The 21,694-nt window shown below is 54.0% G+C and overlaps 1 protein-coding gene and 1 long non-coding RNA gene across 3 annotated transcripts; one reads left to right on the top strand and one right to left on the bottom strand.

Moving 5' to 3' along the window:
- Positions 1-1,755: 1,755 nt before the first annotated feature.
- On the bottom strand, positions 1,756-21,522 carry IQCD (IQ motif containing D). Of its 2 annotated transcripts, XM_028528592.2 has the most exons (6): positions 21,379-21,522; positions 12,227-12,309; positions 8,669-9,487; positions 5,487-5,720; positions 3,762-3,833; positions 1,756-2,228 (listed from the first exon to the last, which is right to left on the bottom strand). In XM_028528592.2, exons 3-6 carry the CDS (start codon positions 9,392-9,394, stop codon positions 1,902-1,904), a joined length of 1,359 nt encoding a protein of 452 aa, XP_028384393.1. In that variant the 5' UTR covers positions 9,395-9,487; positions 12,227-12,309; positions 21,379-21,522; the 3' UTR covers positions 1,756-1,901. The 2 variants fall into 2 exon arrangements, with proteins under 2 accessions (XP_028384393.1, XP_035869706.1); XM_036013813.1 differs by lacking the exon at positions 12,227-12,309.
- LOC118497860 lies at positions 4,958-13,768 on the top strand. The gene is made up of 3 exons (XR_004900370.1): positions 4,958-4,968; positions 5,888-5,891; positions 13,159-13,768. It is a non-coding gene; the product is annotated as an uncharacterized LOC118497860 (long non-coding RNA).
- Positions 21,523-21,694: the final 172 nt, after the last annotated feature.

The following is a 21,694-nucleotide window of genomic DNA, read 5'->3' on the forward strand; positions in this document are numbered from 1 at the left end:
TGGGAAGCTCTTTATCTCCCTTTTGATTCTAGATGATATCTTTGCCGGGTACAGCAGTCTTGGCGGTAGGTCCCTACTTCTCATGAGGTTAAAGACAAAGGAGTCCCTTGGCTCGGGAGCACTGCCCCTCCCAGATTTTTACCCACCACACATGGCTGTGGGACCAGCCCACTCCCTGTCTCCGCCCCTCCGACCAGTCTGGATGGATGTGGTTTCTTTAATTCCCTACTTGTCAGACTTCCATTCAACTCAATTTCTGACGGTTCTGAGTGATGGTTGTTTTCCGTTTTGGTTGTAATTTTGATGTGGTTGTGGGAGGATGCAAGCCAGGTCAGCCTCTACCACCATCTTGACCGGAAGTCTCCCCCTGCGTTGATCAAAATAACGTTAAATAACATAACAAGAGGCAGAAACCATGAGAGTGGTGAGTGGGTGACCGAAGTTCCAGAACGCAGGCCAGGCCTCAAGCAGCCCTGGGCCCCTCCCCACATCGGTTTCTGCCGATACCACCCACTCAAGAGTGGGTCTGCTGGTTCTTCCTGAGCTCAGAATGGGGGCTCGAGTTTCATACATTTCCCTCCTTTTCAAAACCAAAACACAGTGACTAGGACCTCACCGAGTGGAGGGGCCCGAGACCGGAAAGTTGCACACGCATCTGGAGAGCGCTCAGAATCGAGGCGCGAGGGGTCAGGGTGTGCCTTCCCTGCTTCCCTGCTTGTCAGCCGCCGCCCCCGCCCCCCCCCGTCAGGCCGCTTCCGAACAGCGGCAGACCCTGTGCTCAGGTGGAGCTGCACGCAGAACCCCAGCATCCTGGGCACTGGGCTTCGCCTCGTCCCTCTTTCCTCCTGATGCACCTCCAGGGAGCCCAGGGGTTCCAGGAGCCCACCGGAAGCCCCATCCCTGGAAGAGAAGGAAGGGCTGACACATTGCGATTGGGTAGCAGTCTGGCAGGGACCGACGGTGGGACAGACACCTCTGCGGGGCGGGAGGGCAGCGAGTCGGCTGCTCACACTTTGCATTTGAAACATGTAGGATGTTTAAACTTCCTAGACCTTTTCATAAAGAATTAGTTCCCTCCCTCTCCGATTTCATTTGCCTTTACCCCCTCCCATTTTACTAGACAAGGGCCAAAAATACCTCTTTCCTCCTGACTAGACTGAAAGAGAGGCAACAGCCGGAGTGTGATGGTAAGGGGCCACTGACTCTGGGCCATGGCGTCTGGGAAGACACTTGGGAGTGGTGAGGACTGGGGCAGCCTGCAGCCTCTGCCATCTAACGGTGCTACAGCTCAGCTCTCCAAGACATGAGGCCCAGTGCGTCTGAACGAGGTGTTTCCAGAGGAGGCAGGAAGCTGGATTTCTGTGGGTGGTCCATGATTTTTGTCAATGCCAACAGTGAATTTTTAAAAGCTACATTATTCGACTACCCAGGCACCAAATCAAGCCGATGTGAGGCTGCTGGTTTCCGATCCTGGGACCCCTGAGCTTTCACAGAGCTGGATGGGGGGGAAGTTGTGGGCAAAGGGACCATCCCAGGGCAGGGGCTGAAGCCCCGTCCCTCCTGGCGTTCTCTGCCTGCCCCGCACCCCCGTGAGCAGTCCTGGTGGGTGACGTGGCCATCGTGGCCAGGGCAGCTTCCAGTCTGGCCCCCCATGGAGGCTGAAGGAAGGCGTGGTTACGGGCGGACCCACCCAGCCTGTGTGCTCCCCTCACGGAAATAGCGTTGCTGACGCAGACGTGCACACAGTCAACAGCGCTGCGTAAAATGAGGTTTATTTATAGGGTGTGGTTTAAAGTGGTTTTTAATTTTGAAAAACTGTTCAAACCATAATGACAGGGCCTCCCTGTTCCAGTGGCTTTCTGGCCTGGATGCAGGGTGGGGCAGGACTGGGGCAGGAGGGCTCATTTCTTGCCCTTGGCCGCCTTCTTGCCCTTGGCTTTCTCGCCCTTGGCCTTCTCCTTGCCCTTGCCCTTGCCTTTGCCGCGCTTCTTCTTCTTGGACTTGAGCATGGAGCGGACCAGGTAGCCCTTCCACACGGCCTGGATGAGCGTGGCGGCCCGCACCATGCGCATCAGCTCCTGCTCGTCCTCCATGCGCTTCTTGGAGTTGATCTCCCGCTCCTCCCGGATCTGGGCGAACTCCTCCACCAGCACGTCGTGCCTCTGCTTCAGCTCCTCCAGCTGGGCCCGCTCCTCCTTGTGGATGATGTCCAGCTCCTCGAACTCTTCCTGGGGGGTGGGGGGTCGGGGGGGTCACCAGGCGTCAGGCCTGCCCTCCGCCTCCTCCGCACGCCCTCCCACCCTTCCCAAAGGGGCTTCCGCCCCCGCAGTGCCGCCTGCACTAAGCCTTCCTGCCCCCCCCCCCCCCCGGAGGCCCGGAGGAGAGTGGGAGAGGAGGTGGGATCCACCCTGGCTCGAGGCGGGAGCCAAGTGAAATAATTCTGGGAATGGCTGGGGGAAAAAACACAGCTTGTGGGTAGGCCAGAGGGAGCGCCTGGACAGGCTTCCCTTTCCGGCTTTCATTGTTCCTGCTCTGAAACGTGGGGACCGGTCCGAACCCGGGAGGGCTGGGGTGGGAGCTGTTTCCAGGATTAAATGACAGGGTGGCCACAGTGCCTGGGTGCCGTGCCAGGCACTCGTGAGGACACAAAAAATGCTGCCGCTGAAGCCGTCCTATTCACAAAGGTACGGTGAGTCGCACTTCCTCCGGCAACCGGGGCCCGCGGTTCTTCCTTATGTCTGGCGGCAGCCTCCCTTCCGCTAGCGTTTGCCAAGCATCCACCAGAAGCGAAGCCCGTTCAGAGGGTACAGAGTTGACCAGGCAGGCACCCCTGTCACTGGGACCGGAGGAACGAGAGAGCGGGGCCTCCGAAGTGTCCCTTCCCTGGAGCGCGCATGCTCAGCCAGCCCGCCCCCACCCAACGCGCCCTTCCCGGAGTGGCGCGCCTGACTCGGGCCCACACACAGGCTGGCGTCCCCTCCGCTGCTCACCGGGCTTCCTTTCCCTGGCCTGAAGCCCCGGCCGTGGGCCACCGAGAGGGTCGCAGAGTTCGGGGGAGGGTTTGAGGACACCCCTTATCGCGTAGGCTGCCATTCCCTGAGCACTTCCTCTGGGCCAGACCCATGCCGAGCACAGGCACTTGGTGCTTCTCGAAATCCCCGCCCTGGCCTTGGCGCGGGTGTGACTGCCTGCCTCTGCAGGTCGTGTGCAGGAAAGGGCTCAGAAAGGTCAAGCCCCTTGCTGAAGGTCACACAGCTGCTGGTAAGTGACACCAGAGAAGAACCTCCGATTGATAGTGGGGCCTTTCTTCTCTGCCGTGTCCCAGCACCAGGCACCCCTCAGGCACGTGGAAGAGCCTTCCTGAGCAGCCAAGAGGGACAGGCAAGCTGGTGTCTGAGTCCGACGGGGGTGAGCCCTGGCCTGGGTGCCGGCAACAGCTGAGCGGGGGAGGCACGGGCAGTGTGCGATGTGGACACTAGGTGGAGCTGGGATCCTCGGGCCCACTGTCGAGCCCTCCTCAGCGGCTCAGCTTCTGGATCCTTCCTTTCCCACCTCTCCCCTTGCTGCCCAGGCTAGACAAACCCTTGAGCCTGAGGAAGGGGCAGGGGAGGGCCTGCTGTGGGCCCGTGTTCCAAGGCCTCTCCAGGGAGGCCCAGAACTTGGCTGAGACCATGCACCACCCTGGGGCCTCCCCTCCCATCCCCCCATTCCTAGAGGATCTTGGGAAACACACTGGAGAGAGACTTGTGCAGCGACAATACCTGCTTTTCACCCATCTCCGAATCGTATTTCTGGATCCAATTCTCAATTTCCGTCTCCACTTTATACTTCTTCTAAAGAATAAAAAATAAAAAAAACCTCCTCTTAGTCGTGGTTCGTCAGACTAGTATCAACAATAACCGAGCACACACTGCATCAGCCGGCCCTGTGGTGGGTGCTGTGCGAGTCTCGCCTGTGAGTCCATGCGGGAGGGGCAGGCTCCCCTTCGTGTCCCACATGAGGACGCTGAGGATCAGCGCACTAATGCACAGTCTCAAGGTCACAAAGTCACAGGGTCACAGAGCTGATGAGTGGCAGAGCTGGCTTTGCAGCCGGCAGTCTGGCCCCAGCGCATTCTAAGCAGAGGGAGCAGCCGATGCAGAGGGCCCATGGTGGGAACACGCCTGCGGTGTTTGAAGGAGAGAACTGGAGTGGGTGTGGCTGGAAGGAAGGGGCTGAGCAGGGGCTGAGCAGGGGCGAGGTCTCCTCGAGGCCCGAGGGGAAGCTGTGATGCAGGGGGAGGGGAAGCCTTCGGGTGCATTTAGAGGCAATGGAGGGGCGCGGCCTAAGTTTGCTTTTAAAAGATCGGCTCCAGTCCATACAATGGAGTGTTACTCGGCCTTTAAAAGGGACGAAGTGCCGATACGTGTCACCACGTGGATGAGCCCTGGAACCGTGATGCTGAGCGAGAGAAGCCAGCCACGAGGGCCACGCGTAGGCTGTGGTTCCTTTTGTGTGAAGTGTCCAGAACAGGCTAATCCATAGAGACAGAAAGCAGATTAGTGGTTGTCAGGGGCTGGAGGGTGGGGGCGGTGGGGGAAAACCACTTAATGGGTGAGGCTTTTTATTTTGAGGTGATGCAAGTGTTTGGGAACACGACGGAGGCGGTGGCTGCACAACAGTGAGTGCACCAAGCGCCCCTGAACCGTTCGCTTTAAAGCGGTTCATTCTATGCTACGTGAATTTCACCTGAATGTAAAAAGGATAATAAACCAGCTTCCTAATCCTGCAGAGCAGGGGTTCTTAGCTTGGGCACCATGGACAGGGTGGCATGGGGGGGGCCTGGGACCCCCCCCCAGGATTGTTCACTGGTGTGCACATGCGCCGTGGCTTTTTTATGGGGGAGAGGCCCCCCGCTTCCATCGGATGCTCTAAAGAGTTGTGACGATAAACGGAACCGGGAACTAGTGTTACCGAGAGGAGCCCCTTGTAGGGAAAGGGGCTGAGAAGCAGGCGGCGCCCGGGGGCCTGGCTCCGGTGGAGAAGGCAGGTGGGGAGACGGTGCTCACTGAGCACCCACCTTCCCTGCACCAGCCCTCTGCCTGCCATCTCCTGCAGTTCCCAGAGGAATCCGTTCAGACCCAGTTGACCGCTTTCCTTGTAAAGATGTGAAAACAGAGGCTCAGAGGGAGCGGACTGGCCTGGGGCTCCTGCGTTCCTGCAGTTCCTTTGCACGGTTCCGGACACAGTGGGTCTCATCGCCCCCGACAGGCTGGGTGGAGTTGGGGGACTTGCCCGGTATCACGGAGCAGGTGGGTGGCAGCACAAGACCCCATCTCTCTGCCCCTGGGCCTGTGTGTGGCCCCCTCCCGCCTCCCACGGGACGCTGGCCCCACCCTGAGCTCCCTGGATGGCTGGGGCAGCCCTGCCCTCCGCGCTGGACCCCCTTGCTCCCTGTCCCCTCCCCAGCGGCCCCACCGTCCCCTCCTGCGCGCTCCCCGGGGCACCTTCCGCAGCGCCTGCTCCGCCTCCCGGTTCTCCATGATCAGGTTGTGGAACTGCGACCGCAGCTGCAGGATGTCCTGCTGGATCTTGGCCACCCGGGCCTGTGAGGCCCGGAAGTCCGCCTTCTGCTGCTTCTCGGCCTCCCGCTTGGTGCGGTAGAGGCTGTTCTCCGAGAACTTGAGCACCTGGTGCAGCTGGTTCTTCAGTTCCTGGATCTCGGCGTTCTCCTTCTCCACCTGGGGCAGGACGGGGGGCTCTGTTAATGCCTCCGTGGCCACGGGTCGCCACAGGGAGAAGGTGGCCATCACGGCAGCACCACCTTGCTGGTCCCACCACAGCCCCGACGGGCGGGCGCAGGGAGCGCCTGAGTCCAGGTGAGGAAGCGGAGGCTGACGGGGGTCAGTCAGGTCATCCGTCTAGGGCGGTGTCGCTGAGCTGGCGTTTGAAGCCAGGTCTGTCTATGACCCAGAGCTGGGATCTCGGCTCCCACCCTCTATTTCCCGGCACGAGTGAGGGGCACAGGTATGCAGGGTGAGGCCACAGGGGAGGCTGGGGACTGCAGCCACCCTCCTGCTTGAGGTGCCCAGCGGGCAGAGACACAGCGTGATGCCTGAAGGTGCAGGACCGCCACCACGCGTCCTGGAGGGCCTGGCTTGTCCCCTGCCCTCAGACGGTTCAGAAATAGGAATGAGGGAAGGGGACAGGGCTGTGTTGTGTACAGACACGCCAAAGGCCGACCACCTGGAGCCTCTCGCGGACCCCCTGGGGCTGGGGCTGGCGGTGGAGCTCCAGGGGCGTCCGGGCTCACTCCCCACGCACGGGGAGCGGGGAGGGAAGGGGCGGCTGTTGGGCAAGCTTATCCTGGGGCGAGGCTTCCTGCCCTGGGGTGGGCTTCTGGAGCAGGTGTGTCGTCGGCTTTCCCAGTGGGCTCCGTGACATGCCTGCCTGGGGCTGCCCTTCATGTCACACCCAGCTCCGGGGGCACGATTCAATTTGTATGCTTAGCAAACATGGGATTTGACCCCAGATCTGTCCTACTCGGAAGCCCCAAGCTGGCTCCACCACCTGAGTGGGACCAGTAACACCGCTTGGGGCTCTATCCCTGTCCCCAGGTGACACCCCTCCCACCTGTGAGTGGCCTGCTCTGACCGCGCAGCCAGGAGCCTGCCTCCTCCCCATTTACCAAATAGTGACTGTGCCCCTCCTTTTGTGCCTGGCTCACGGGGGGACACGACGGAGGGCCAGAAGGGACAAGGGCCCTGTCCTCTTGTGGGGGAGCCAGACCCAAATCAAATGACCAAATAACCATGCCAATGTTTATCGACAAACTCTGATGCACGCCCTGCAGGACAAGACCAGTGACAGCACCGGGAAGGGCACCACCTGAGCTGGTGCCCGGGGCGGGGGCGGGGTGGCACGCTGTTGCACGGGGCCTCGCCCGCTCATTTCTCACGGGGACAGGCATCCAAGTGCCCATGGCAGCGCTGGCCAGCTGTCCCCCGGGATCTGCTCTCCCTGGAAAGGCTGTGCAGCAGAATGCTCTGCCGAAAACCTGGCCCCAGCTGCAGACCAACCGGTCCGGGTATCTCTTGCTTCTGGGGGTGGCTGAGAACAGTACTGTATGCCATTTCCAGGTTTCTTCCCTAGAGGGCAGCACCCTCCCGCTCTTCCCCCTTCCTGTGGGCCGGGCCAGTGGCCACGTGATGGGAGAAAGCTGGAACAGCCTTTGGGTCCACAGTTAGAAGTCCCGTGGGGCACGGGAGAGAAGTCAGGGGGAAGGAGCCCGGACCCCTGATGATGTTACGAAGCAGGGCTTCCTTCCGTGGCCAGCTCTTAGACGGAAATACATTTCCATCTCGACGAAGCCACCATGGTTTGGGTCTCTCTGTTTTAGCAGCCCAACCTGTACTTATACGCCATCTGGCAGAGACTTGGGAAGGCTTTTAGTGAGGAGATAGAGGTAAAGCATAATACAGCTGACCCCCAAACAACACAGGAGTTAGGGGTGTGGATCCTCTGCTTGAAAATTCACATATAACTTTTGAGTCCCCCCCGAAACTTAATTCTAATAGCCCACTATCGAGCAGAAGCCTTACTAGTAACATAGTCCATTAACACGTGTTTTGTATGCTATGTGTATTATCTACCGCACTTGTACGATGGATGCAGTCAGCTAGAGAAAAGACAACGCTACTCAGAGAACCCCGAGGAGGAGAAAATGCACGCACAGTATTTGTGGAAGGAAATCCACGCACACGCGGACCCTGTGCGGTCCAAAGCTGGGTTGTTCCTAGGCCAACTGTACCTCATATGTGTCCCGAAATGGTTATTATGAGGTTGCGATCATTTTCCTTCTTACGAATTTTCCTAGAGCTTCCACCCCTGCCGCCTGCCCCTTGCCCTGAGGACAGAGACCACCTCCCCTGATTAGGCCTCAAGCCCTGCATGAGCCCACCCACCCCCACCCCCCACCCCCGCCACTCATCTCTCTAGACCCATCTCTGCCCCTTCCTTTTGGCTCACGGGCACTTCTTAGGTTCCTGACCCCGCCAGGCCTGTTCCCCTCTCAGGACCTAGGCGCGCACACCGCCCTCCCCCTTGGGCAGGGGTCTGCCAAGGAAGGCCCACAGGCCAAATCCAGCTGGACGCCTGCATTTGCAAACGAAGCTTTACTAAAACACAGCTCTGCTCACGGCTGCTCTCGCGCTGTCGTGGCAGAGTTGAGTTCAGCAGCTGCACCGGAGACTGGCCCGGCCTCTGAGGCCTAAACTCTCTGCTCTCCAGCCCTTTGTAGAGAAAGTGTGCCTGCCCTGGCCTGGAAGCTTCCTCCCTATCCCACCTGCCTGGCTCACCCCCTCTCACCCTTCGTGTCTTGGTTCCGCCTTCCTTGACCCTTCCGGTCTGAGATCACCATTCCTGTAACTCTCCCTCGCAGCGCCTTATACTTACCCTTCACTGCGTGTCTCAAGACCGTAATTCAATCAGCTCTTTGAGAACCACCTTCCTTACCGTGAACGCTGTGAAGCTGGGACCACGTGTGTTTGTTTATATAAGACCTGGCACCTCGTAAGCACTCAAAACCATATTTGTGGAATAAATGAATGAACACGTCTACTTAAATCCCTGGGTGATTTAAAAAGCTCCGGGCTCCTCCCGTAACTTGACCAACCCCCGCAAACGGTACCTCTGCGTTTCTGTCCTTCAGTCTCGCCGCCAAGTCTTCCTCCAGGGCATCGATGGCTTCCTGGTTACTTCGGTTCTGCTTGGTGACGTCCTGCAGGAACTGAGCCTTGTCTCTGGCTTCCATGGGACTGGTGAGCAGCTTCTCAAACAGGAAACCCCGCAGCTCCACCAGGCTGTCGATGAAGGTCTGGGCTCCCGCGCTTCTGGCCAGCGTCTGCATCTGCAGGAGCCCGGCGGCCTGCGGGTTGCGGAGCAGGAGCCGCAGCACGTCCCTGGTGGATGCTTTGATCCGCTCCATCAGCGGCGGGAGGTGGGATTTCTGCTGCTCGAGGGACAGGAGGTGCTCTCGGATCCACGGCTCGTCCTCAAACTCCTCCTCCTGCACCCGCCGCTCCTCTTCCCGCAGGAAGCTGACCCTGTCCAGGAGGTCCTGGCAGAGGTCCTTGTGCTCTCTCACGGCCCTCGCAATGTCCTTCCCCAGCATGCCCTCCAGGTCTTCACTGTCGGACGTCACATAGGACAGGAGGGTCACCAGCTGCACCTTGTGGATGGTCTCGTCCAGTACGGACATGATCCTCTTGGTCTCGATCGTGGTGAGTTTGGTCTTAGAGGGGACCAGGGCTTTCAGCGGGGAGGTTGGCTTTTTGGACGGCTCTGTCATCAGCCTTATTCTGTTCATGTCAGGGCCTTGGTAGAGAGGGCCCATGGAGAGGATGTCTGAGGCCATGGTGTGATCGGCCTTCTCTGTCTCCGTCCGCCCTGGGAGATGGAGACGTTGGCAGACTAGATGGGTCTCCTGCTTGCAGTGTCCCTAGATATTCTGAAAAAGGAAGGAGTAGGCAGTTGGTAGAGCTACGCAGGCCCCGGTGTGGCCGGTTTGGCCGAAGCAACCATAAACTTGGTATTTGGGCTCATATCAGGCACTTGGCAGATTCATGCAGAACCTCTCACTGAAAGCAGTTTGGAGCTTTGGGTCGGGGCTGCCGGGGTAGGAAGGCCAAGTGCGGAGGTGGATCTCGGGCACGTGTGTCAGGCAGGGACCCACCAGGAATGCCAACATCGTTCTAACCCTTTAAATATAGGTGATGGAAGAGTTGACAGGCCAACCGGGGCAAGGTGAAGTGCACCCTCCCACCCTGAAATTGTTGGTGGCAGGAAGCCACCTCAGGAGGAGGAGGAGGTGGTGAGCTTCGGGATCACGGTCACCAAGGGGACCGCTGGAGCCACAGCCAGTTCCTGTGGCCACTGCCAGAAACACAGCCAGTGCAAAGAGGGGAGAAACACTCTGGTTTCTCCCTCCTGCCCACCCTCCATCTGTACACCGGGGCCTCGCGTTGGTCAAGGGCGGTGAGGAACCAACTGACAAGGGGGCCTGGGCAATGCAGCCCGCTGCAGAGCAGAGCAGGGCGGAGCGAGCAGGGCTGGGCCCCCCAGAGCACTCCTGCACTGGCTCTTTGCACGCCCCCAACTGGGGACCTGGCCTGCAACCCAGGCACGTGCCCTGACTGGGAATCGAACCAGAGATCTTTTAGTTCGCATTCAATCCACTGAGCCACACGGGCCAGGGCTAAGCATGGATTTTTAAAACTGAGTGGGATGAACAATGCCTTCGAAATACAATCTTTTACATTGCATCCGGGATTGTATTCTGGAAGGTGAAATCCAAATCACGTGGACAGTTTAGTCAATAGCATTGTATCAATGTTAATTTCTTAGTTTGGACAAACACACCGTGGTTAGTGGTTATGTAAGACGTTAACGTAGGGGGAGCCGAATGAAGGGCACACGGGCCTTCTGTGCTCTGCAACTCCTCTGTAGAGCTACAACTGTGACAAAATAAGAAGCCTTTTTAAAAGGCTGCTTCAGAGAAACCTACGGGGCAATCTGAAACCCGTAACTTACACTGCCTACACGGCGTGACGGCTGAGAGAACTGTCTCTGAGGCAGCCCCGCGTGGGCTCAGATCCTTGCTGGGGGTCCTGGAGCTGGTTATCTAAAATGCCCCTAAGCCTGGGCTGCGTCGGCCATACGACAGGGATCTTTGGATTCAGTGGGACATTTCCGGCCCAGAGCCTGGACATTGCGAGTGCTCAATAAACAATAACCAATGTCAAGCCAGGCAGTGAAAGACAAATACCACATGATATCACCTTTAACAGGAATCTAAACAACAAAACAAAACAAAACAAAAAACTAGCAAAATATAACCAAAGACACTGAAATAGGGGATAGTCTGACAGTGGCCAGAGGGGAGAGAAGAGGGAATTTCAGGGGGGAATGGGTAGGGATTACAGGAACAAATTTGGAGGACACATGGACAAAAACTAAGGGTGGGGGGTAATGGGGGGAAGGGGGGAGGGTTGGGTGGAGGGGCTGGAACGGGAGTAGGGGGCAGAAAACTGTACTTGAACAATGATTGAAATAAAAAAAATTAAAAAAAAAAAGAATGAACAGTAATGAAAAAAAAATAATTAAAAAAAAAAACAAAAACAAAAAAACAATAACCAATGTCGTTAGCCCAGGGAAACCGAAATCCCAAGTGCAGGCCTGCAGTGATCGCCCAGCCTGAGTCTCTGGGGCCCGGAGGTGTCCAATGACCACTGACCGCCCAGGATGGGCCGGGGTCCCGGTATAGTGCGTCTAAGATGGTGCCCACCACGTGCCCGCCCACCCCTCGCCCTGCTCCTTCTTCATCCTCCATCTTGATGACCAGCTATCCATCCGAGTTGCAAAAGCCAGAAACCTGAGTGACACCCCTCACTCCTCCTCACCCCCTACGTCCGATCTGCCACTCAACTCTGCCCGTGTTCTCTCCTTGACGGCTCCCACTCCCCGTCCTTCCTTCTGGGCAGCTTCTCTGCCACGAAGGGCCTGATAATCTCTCACTTAGATGATTAAAGGGCTCCTTCACTGGTCTGCTTACATCTACTCCTGCTCCCTGCAATAAAGATCACCCCCAGAGTCCTCTGCTCTGGTCTTTATTGAGCCCCTGGGGATATGAAGGAGCTGCAAGGGACGGTTCCCGGCCTCCCGGAGTTTATAACCTAGTTTGGGACATAAAACCCTTCATGCTTACGTGAAGGGTCAATGAGCAGAGGAGGAAGGGAATAAGTTGTAGTCACGGAACAGGTGGAGATGATGGCCTAGTCCACACAGGAGTGGGGACTTTATCTTGTAGGAGATCACAGGGAAAGCGGGACCAGATAAAGTTAGATCTGTTGCAGGGGTGATTCCTAGGGAAGGACCTGGGGCAGGCAGATAAGCTGAGCTGCTAGAAACCTTCCACCTCAGGGCCTTTGTACCTCCTGCTTCTTTTCCCTGAAATGCACCTCTCTGTCTTTCTTTCTTGCCCAATTCGTTCCTTGCACTCGGATCTCAGTTCAAGTGCCACTTCTTCCGGGAAGGCTTCCCTGGGCTTCCAGCCTTGATTGAGTTCTCATGGCAGGTTCTTGTGATGCTGAGCCCCCCGGTGGGGGGGGCAGGCACCCTCCCCCATCCCAAGCCCCACCTGTCCCTCCTGCTTGCCCACAAGTAGAGGCTGGGAGCACCTGACGCTCACCTCCTCAGCCCCTGTACAGCGGAGGGCGGCTACAGACGCAGTTCAAGCCAATGCAAGTCCAAGGGAGGAAGAACCATCAGGACCTGGGGAATGAAAGACAGTGTTGAGTGTGAGTGACCGGGAGAGAATGTTGGGGCACCGGTCACTAGGGGAATTGGCAGAGGAAGTTCGGAAGGGAGGACAAAGAGCTCTGTTTAAAGCCCACGGAGTTCCAGCTAGAGCGGACAGTGGACAGGACATCCCGGCCTTCCCAGAATCCATTTCCTCTTTGTCGGGTGATAGTGCATGCCCCAGTCCCCCTTTGAGAAACTCATCCTCTCCCCCACTGCATGCCGTCTTGGTGGGGCCTGCTCTCTCCCCCCTGGGAATTATGAAGAGGGACCCCTCAGTGGGAAATGAAGGGGACAGACGCATGCCAGTGGGGGGGGTTCCAGGAGAGCCTGCTACAGAGAACCCCGGAACCTCCCCCCCACCCCCAGTTGCTGTCCTTGCTGAGGCCTGGCCCATCAGCTTTTCCATCGCCATCCTGTTTAGCCGGGTCACTTCCGGTGCTTGCAATCAAAGAACCCCAGCTGATATATGTAGTCTAGGCAACTGACAACACAAGAAGGGGGGTGCTCCTGGGAGACGGTGGGGGTGGAGATATAAATGCAAGGGAGAAGGAAGTGATCTCTGAAGACACAACAAGAGATCTTCAGTTCTCCAAACCAAAGAGCGAACGGAGCCTAGGGGATGGAGTCAAAGAAATGCCCGCAGTGGCTCAGAACAGGGACGAAAGGGAGCGAGACCAGGTGCAGAGGCTGCTCCGTTCCGTGGCCGTGCAGACTGGGTCCCCGATTGGAGGCCTCTGGGAGCTGGGCCCTGGGTCCAGCCGGCATCTCCTTCATTCCCACCCAGCCCTGCTCTTCTCCAGCCTCGTGAGCTCCACGCAGGCTTGTCCTGAAAATAGCGTTCCGTGGACAGCCATGGACCGTCCTCTCTGAGGATGAAGGATCTTTGCCCCCTGGCCACAGGACGAATGTGACCAAAGTGTTTAATGCATGCACTTCTCCCCGTTGTCCCCCGAAGCTCGCAGGCATAAATCAAAACGCCCCCGAATTCTTCAGGGATGGCGGCTGGAAATGCAACGTTGTATGAAATGTTTCCAATTTGCTTTCAGCCAAATTACCTCTTATGCTTTAAAGGGCAAACTTGTTTTCTTTGATTATGATGGCGCCCATCAGCTCCCGACAGCTCATTTGGGTGAACAAGAAAACGCCCGTGGAACTCGGACTGGGGGGAAACGCGTCTGACTCTGATGACAAAAATCACTGGAAAATCTCTTTTCCTTGAATTCTAATATGATCATTTCATGTCCCCTTTAACGCCACCAACCTTAATATTTAAATCATTTCCAACTCCAGCCTCTCCTTTGAAAATTCCTGCCCTGAGAGTTGAAGCAAGATTGTTAATGGTTGGGGAACTTTAATTGGATCTTCCCTTTATTTGTCATTAATTCTGCTGATGAACTTTATAAATGGAAATATATCTTTATCATGCAAATTATGCCTCGTCTTCATTCAAGTTGGGCTGCTTGGATATTTTATTACTTTCACTCTCTGAACATTTTGAAGAAAAAAAAAGCATTGAGGTAAATTATATTTTTCCCCCTTGGGAGAAAAAAGAGGAAGAACATCTAGCCTTACAAATCTCCGGGTGCATGGAGAAGTCAGCAGGTTTTAAGGAAACTGGAGTGTGTGTGTGGATCTATGGGGGCAGGGAGCTCACTTTAAGGAGTGCCATTTTATTGTTTTTAAGATTTTTAAAATTTATTTTTAGAGACAAGGGAAGAGAGGGAGAAAGAGATGTAGAGAAACATCTATCTGTGGCTGCCTCACATGGCCGCCACTGGGGACCTGGCCTGCAACCCAGGCATGTGCCGTGGCTGGGAATCGAACCCTCGACCCTTTGGTTCGCAGCCTGCTCTCAACCCACTGAGCCACGCCAGCCGGGGCAGGGGTGTCATTTTCACATTAGCTAAGTTCTGAGAACATATTGTGTGCCAAACACTAAACTCTTTATGTGAATTGACTCCTTTATCCCTCACAAAAACCCTCGTGCGGGAGGAGCTGTCATTGCCTCCATGTTGTAGGTGAGAAGATGAGGCAGAGAAAGGTTTGATGTTTGCATTCGTGCAGAGCTAGTAAGTGGTAGAGCTGGGAGTTCAACCCCGGGCGGTCTGTCCGGGAACCACTGCTCCGTCCAGTCTCCCAGTTTTAAGACTGACTTCCCAGGAGGACTCTTTGCTGGTCCCGTTTCAGTGAGTCCTGCTGACTAGGGCCTCAGAGAACAGACTTGTTGAAGATCCAGTTTTGCTCTGGCTGGTGTAGCTCAATGGATTGAGCACCAGCCTGTGAACCAAAGCATCGCAGGTTTGATTCCCAGTCAGGGCATATGCCTGGTTGCAGGCCAGGTCCCTAGTAGGGGGCATATGAGAGGCAACCACACACTGATGTTTCTCTCCCTCTCTTTCTCTATCTCTTCCTCTCTGTAAAAAGAAATAAAATATATATTAAAAAAAGATCCAGTTCCTACAGCAGTCAGTCTACTTAACAACTACAAATACAAATATTTGTATTTGTTTTATATCTGTAAGTGTACACACACACACACATGCACACATGACTCGATCTTTCTGCTACCACACAGGGTTCCTACCAGTGTCATGTTCCCATGCGGACACCCAGCATCAGACACAGCTGCCACAACAGAGCTGTCACCCCATCCCTTTCTCCTTGAGAAAAGCTTCTCAGAACGTAGTAAGAGGAGCAAATGAATGGTGGTAGGGAGAGCTTCTAACGTCTCTCACTGATTTGTTTATTTTCAGTCCATCATGCATAGATACTTTGGAACTCATTCTCAACTAACTACCAAGACGCACTTCGTAACTGATCACGACGCAGGGGTCACAGGTCAGCGTGACGCCACACCACAGGGGTCAGGAGAGAGGCCTCCACGAGGGTTAGTTCTAGTCCAGTGTTGCCCAGCATGCCACCTCTGTGATTTCTGCCAAATCTGTAGACCAAGTCCTGCTATTATCAACTTAACTTTCTAAAGTATACATACTTTCATTCGTAAGTACTTTTCATTAAAAAGGAAACTTTGTATCTCCTCTGTAACTGCAAAGTCTGATCACTTTCCTGAAGTGGAGGATAACGGTGCCTGCATCCTGGTATTACTCCATTCTAGCGAGACACTATTACCCAGGAACAGTGGGTCTGAGACCAGATCTCCGCTCTCAAAGAACAAGGTTAGTGAGTGGCAGGGAGATGCTAAAGACATGCTAATGGATTACTAATGTCGAGAAGGAGAGAGGGACCATAACTACTGATCCCAAGAATGTGAAAATGACAATGAGAAGATGTTAGGAACAACTGCACGGCACAAATTGATGATCTAGATGAAACGGACCATTTCCTTGAAGGCACAATCTACCAAAAACTCGTACATGGTGAAACAGAGAACCCAAATGGGCCTACATCTATTAAAAAATTGAATCGACAGTTAACAACCTCCCCAAACAGAAAGCACCGGGCCTAGATAATTTCACTGGTGAAGTGTACCAAATATTTAGGGAAGAAATTATACCCATTCTCCGTAATCTCTTCTATAAAACAGCAGCAGAAGGAATATCTCCTAACTGATCCTGCGAGATTAGCGTTCCTCTGATACCAAAACAGACAAAGGCATCAGGAGAAAGGACAGTGCAGATGGATACATCTCGCGAACACAGATGCAGAACTCAACAGCATGTTCTCAGAGTGAGGCGACAGGCAGAAGCTGTGCCTTGGAAGCCACAGGAACCTTCTGTTTGGCCCCGGGAAGCTCCCGTGGCCTGCAAACCACACATCTAGCTCGATGCGCTTTCTCTGAGCCTTCCAGGGAAGGCAGGGGCTGGAAAGGGGCAGAAAATGCGGGATGAAGGCTGTTAACACAAGTGTCCGTCCCACGGTAGGTGCTCAGTACGAGGAGATGGCAAACCCAGAACCCCCAATGGGCCCCAGTTCCTCACTGAGCGGTGTTGGCACAACGGGGCGATGTGATTTCACAAGATAGGGGAGGCCCGAGCTAGAACCAGAAAGAGCGTCACACTTCGGCAGTGGGCCAAGGCGTGGCCTAGGAGTTGTCCCCCATCCCGGGACTCAGGGCTTGGGATTTTAAAATAAAAGACTTAAAACCAACTTGGTTTCATTTTCAGAGTTTGGTTGTATTTTTGCTGTTGCCGCTTTTGAACCCTTCCCCAGCCCTCTCTTGGCCTTTGTGAGAACCTGCGTTTTGTGGGTTATACTGGGTTTCCAGATGAGTCCTAGCCTGGGACCACAGCGGTGAACGCTGGGGGTGTGAACAGGCGGGGTCTCCACCGTTGCGTTGGCTCGGTGGCCACGCCTCCAAGGTCATCCAGGGCTTCGGAGACGGAGGACACTGAGTGGCGACCGAGGCTGGGAGGGGATGTGCTCCCGGGGACAGATTTCTAAAACACTGGTGACAGTGACCATCTCTCTGGCAGCCGCTGGCCACAGCTCCAGCCCCGAGCAAATGCGCTTGACCTTCTGGGCCCTCATCTCTGACGGGGAAAAGAAACACGTGAGCCTGTTGCACAAGGACTAACTTTCTGGGCGCTGGTGTCAGACGAATTTGGAGTTCGAGCCCAGGGCCTCCCCGAGATACAGAGAGATCTGATCCAATCTCTGGGAAGGAGGAGGCGGGAGGAGGAGGAATTCACGGAGGCAATGGAAACAGCCTAGGACGGGATTGGCTGAGCGGCGGAATGCCTCCAGAGCGCGTGGGATTATGGGCCAGAAGGTTCGATATAAAAGGAGGGCTCTTGGGCTTTTGGGCGACCTGGCACTTGGGCTGTCTTTGGCTTCTTGCTCGAGGTTGGCTGGGTGATCGTGCTGCGGCGGCCTGCGTTTCCCAGCAGAAGGTATTTGGGATGGGAAGGAAGTCCGGGTGCAGCCCCGGGCTAGGCCGGCCTGCGGGGGGACGGCAGGGTTATTCTTCTGAAGTTCTAGAGGGGACGACCTCTGAGGCAGAAGCCTGCCGTCCTGGAATTGTGCAGCTTTTGTATCTTATATTATTCTCGTGTGTTCTACCTATAGAAATAAGATAATTAAAACTAACAGGAGAAATGCTAGGAGAACTCAGGTGTTGAAGAGTTTAGCTTTAATGGATGGTGTTTAAGTGATTACAGCTGTAACTAAAGAGTTAAAGAGTTTAGCCTTAATTGATAGGCTTAAGTGACGAAGGCAGGTGGAAAACTGTTATTCCAAAATTGTGAAGGTTTTGCATAAAGACTCCTTCCCTATATCACCAAAACATTGCGTCTAGAATTTTCCCTAGAGGGTGGTGGCGGGCAGCAGGACCCCCCCCCCCCCGACCCCACTTGCTGTTGGGTTACCCCCAGTTCCGCACTGTGTGGCCTTAGGCAGTCAGTCCTCTCCCAGCTTTGGCGTCTCATCTGCAAAATGGGGACAGTCGGGGGACCCACAGCTGCTAGAGTTGCTGTGAGTAGGAAGTAAAGTCCAGGTTTAATCACGTTTAGCTCCAGGAACAACTAAAAGGACACATGGAGGAAACCAAGGCCGGGGGGAGGGGTGGAATCAGGGGAGGGGGGTGAGGATGGCTGGGGTTTGGGGGGAAGTGGTGGGGGGTTAATGCAGACAACTGTACTTGAACAACAATGAAATAATTAAAAATGAAAAAAATAATTTTTAGCTTTCGTCACTTTTATTCTGACCTCAAAAATGATGGAATTTAATATTAACATTTGGATACCTCTTAAATTAAAAGATAAGATTTTCCCTTAAAACAATGTATATGTTTTTGTGAGAAGGGTTTATAAAGGGGCAAAATGGAACCACTCTGTACTACTTTTTACTATTTCTGGTTTTAATTTTTCTGGTTTCTGCATTACTCGTGTTTTCCTGTGAGTGACGGGAGAACAAAAGTTCATTAAACTACTCACCAGTTCGCTCCTTCTTAACAAGTTAATTCATCAGAATTTTAAATTCGCCCTTTTGTTAACCTGTCGCTTTAGAAGTGTTTATTTCTAGTTACAGCCAACTGTGGATAGTAGCCTTTTGGCTGCAGACCGAAGAAAGAATTTCCTAGTAACGAACTTAGAGTTCTTCTAACATAAATTTCCCCCACTTAAACAATATTGAAGTCATCACCTTATAAAGTGCAAACAACTGGCTTTTCCTGGGTGATAGGTTATGTTGAATCAGTGTCTTTTTTATGTTTCTTTTGTATCCTCACCTGAGGACATTTTTCTCATTGCGTTTAGAGAGACAGCAAGGGAGAGACAAAAACATCGATGTGGCAGGGAGATATCAACTGGCTGCCTCGCGTGGGCTCCCTGACGGGGAATCGAATCCGTGCTCTTTCAGTTAAGGGATGACCCGCTAACCAACGGAGCCACCACGGCCAGGACTGGGAGTGTCTTTTTTAAACTGAGGGTTGTGCCCCTTTAGTGAATGAAATCAATTTGCCAGTTAAAAATAAATGAAAGAGAATGGACACTATTAGAGTACGTGGCATGCAGTAAGTACTCATTTATAATTAAATAGGTGTCTGCTGGGTTGAGGAGGAAAATAAGTGCCTTTCTTTGGTTTGTGGTTAAAAAACAACCTGTGTTTGAAAGCCCTTGTGTTGAGGGCATTAGATTGGTTGTAGGATATAACCCACTGCTAGTATTTGAGGGCTAAGTTCAAAGAGATACTTTATCCTGATTCCTCTGTATTTCAAATGATCCTGATTTGTAGTCACTTTTGTTTTCAGTTCCACTATCTAGGACCTGAAGGGAAAAGATGTGTGTGTGTGTGTGTGTGTGTGTAGCATTTGCCTTGCATGAAAATACCAGTCTAGAACAGGATTTCTCAACTGCCACCCTAACACATTTTGGATCAAATAATTCTTTGTTGTGGGGGCTGTCCTGAGCATTGTAGGGTGTTTGGCAGGATCCCTGACCTCCACCTACTGAATGCTGGTAGCAGCCTTCTCCCACCACCAGTTTCTTGCCAAATGTCCCTGTGGAGGTGGGAGTGTGGGCTGGGGGTGCCCGTGGTCTAGAGAATTACTGGTCTGGATCACAATGGCCTTGCTCTGCTATAAAACTCCTGGCCTCTCCATCCCACGTCTAGTGCTCCACCCAGGTTCCAAGGAAGGCCTCTCCAAGTCTGGCCCAGCTGTATCTGACAAGCTAACATCTGTGCCATCTAAAGCCACCATCAGCCCTGGCCCGGTGGTAGCTCAATTGGTTAGAGTGTCATCCTGATACACCAAGGTTGCAGGTTCAATCCCCAGTCAGGGCACCTACAAGAATCAACTAATGAATGCATCAGTAAATGGAACAACAAATTGATGTTTCTCTCTCTCTCTCGCTATCATCAATCAATGAATAAATGAAGCCACCATCAATTACAGAGTCAAGATCAGCATCACAAGCTGGTGTTAGGAAACCTGGGTGCATGACTCACCCCTGTCAGTGGCTCTGGGAATAAGTCTGGACAAGTCCCTTATCTCTCTGGCACCTGGTGATACACCTGTCCTAGCTACATCAAAGGGAGCTCGGTGGAGGAGGGATAATTTGATACATGGGAAAACCCTTACATGAGTTAAAAGCCCTCTTCAAAGGGAAGTAGTATAATAAGTTCATAGTATACCACTCAGGTGGTACATCGGCCTCATTGCCCTGAGCTCTTCTCTCCTAGGGAAAAAGAAAGTGTGCGGGGGCATCTAGCAATGGAGCTAGGGAAGGGAAGGCTAACCCCTTTCATACAACTTCCCCCTGAAAAACAGGTGACACTGGCTAAACTGGCATTTATGTTGGGCCACATGTGCCTGGAATGTGCTCCAGAGGGACACCCTGCTCAGAGCCAGGGCAGAGCTCTGTCCAGGATGCCCTGGGCAGCCCGGTCCAGCTCGGTCCAGCTCAGAGGTAGGGAGATGGATGCTGTGGCCCTGCAGCCTCTGTTACAGCTGCTTTCGAACAAAAGGCGTTCAGAGTGGTGGCTGACGTCTGGGAAAGGGAATGGAGGGCTAGGTTCTTGCCTTCTGCTGACAGCGTTTTTATATTCAGACAGGGCAGGGGCAGTGACCTCAGAACTCACGGCTTCTCACCCTTGACTTCCCCCCGACTTTCCACCCTTGGCCTGGTTATCTTAGTTATGATTCTCACTTCCTCTTGAACACCTTTCAGAGGGACTAAGGGATCAGAAAGTCTCCCTGATTTGATTGGTTGGGAAATGCAGCCATCACAGCTGGCCTCATTGCTTTTTGAGGAGGGGATGTGTTGACCTCCTCACTCCATCATCCTGGAGGTGAATCTCTGCAGGTGTAATTTCACATTTACTTATATATTAGTATTTAGACAAGTTCCACGAGGGGAGGAATGAAGTTTCTTTGGTCGATTAGTCAGCACTCAGCAAATACTTGTTGAATATATGAATGTTTAAGATATGGAAAGAGCTAGTTCGGTTGGAGCAACTGTAAGCAGGAAGAGTGGAGGACAGATGTGTTTTTTTGGGGGGAGAATGCTACTTTTCACTGAGCACTTACTGTGTTCCTCAGCTCCATGCCAAGCTCTCCTTTGCCTGACCTCATGTAATCCTCGCAACAAACTCTGTGTCTTAAGTATATGAATGGAATCCCATTTTAAGGGCAGGGAATGGGAATTAAGTTTTAAAGTTATCAGAAAAGGCAAAAATTGGCATAATCAAAAGGCCTATTTGGAACACTCATTCAAGTGAGATCCTTTCGTTGCCTACTTACCCTGGAATAGATGGCCATTTGGGGAAATGGTGGTGGGCTGAGAAACTATCCTCTTACCCCCAGCGCCTATGTTGGGCTTGAAATTACTAGTTAGCTACGATGTGACTCCACTTTTTAGGGATGAGAAAGCGGGACCAAGAAGATGATACGCGGAGGGACAGTACAGGAAGGGACAGCGAAGATGTCCAGTGGTCCTTGCAGGCAGGGGCTGGAGAGCAGGGACCTGGGGCGGGGACGGGACCACCGTGGGGGCTACTGATTACTCAGAGAGTCAAAGGATGGCAGGCTAGAGGTCATTCCACAGCTCCCCCTCATCCCCAGCCCTTCCCCTGGTCACTCACCTGCTCTGAGGGATCCAGGCTTCTGCACCCCGTTACCTTCGGTAGTACCTGCGTTGCTAGGTTACCCGCCAATCTTAGAAGGCGGGACTCGGTGCCTGACTGATTTTCCTTTTCGCCATTCAATGCCGCTCAGCTCCTCCCACTTCGAGGTCTGACCAATCAGAGGCACCATCTCTCCGACTCTCCACCAATTGAAAGATCCGGACTGGCTCAAAGTTGGGCTGAAAGAGTAAGGCGGGGAAGATGGGAGAGTAGAGGGGCGGAGCTTCTTAGTCCCTCCCCTTCCCTAGGAGGCGGGCTGGGAGTCCTGCACCCG

The sequence above is a fragment of the Phyllostomus discolor genome, chromosome 13 (assembly GCF_004126475.2).
Source record: "Phyllostomus discolor isolate MPI-MPIP mPhyDis1 chromosome 13, mPhyDis1.pri.v3, whole genome shotgun sequence".
NCBI lineage: Eukaryota > Metazoa > Chordata > Mammalia > Chiroptera > Phyllostomidae > Phyllostomus > Phyllostomus discolor.

What these genes read in the sequence shown, in the direction of transcription:
- IQCD (XM_036013813.1), bottom strand. Translation starts at nt 9,394, where the DNA reads ATGGCCTCAGACATCCTCTCCATGGGCCCTCTCTACCAAGGCCCTGAC. An exon ending in TGAAGGACAGAAACGCAGAG is followed by an intron (nt 5,721 to 8,668) that starts GTACCGTTTGCG and finishes GTCCTGCCCCAG; the next exon opens with GTGGAGAAGGAGAACGCCGA. An exon ending in CGGAGCAGGCGCTGCGGAAG is followed by an intron (nt 3,834 to 5,486) that starts GTGCCCCGGGGA and finishes TTTATTCTTTAG; the next exon opens with AAGAAGTATAAAGTGGAGAC.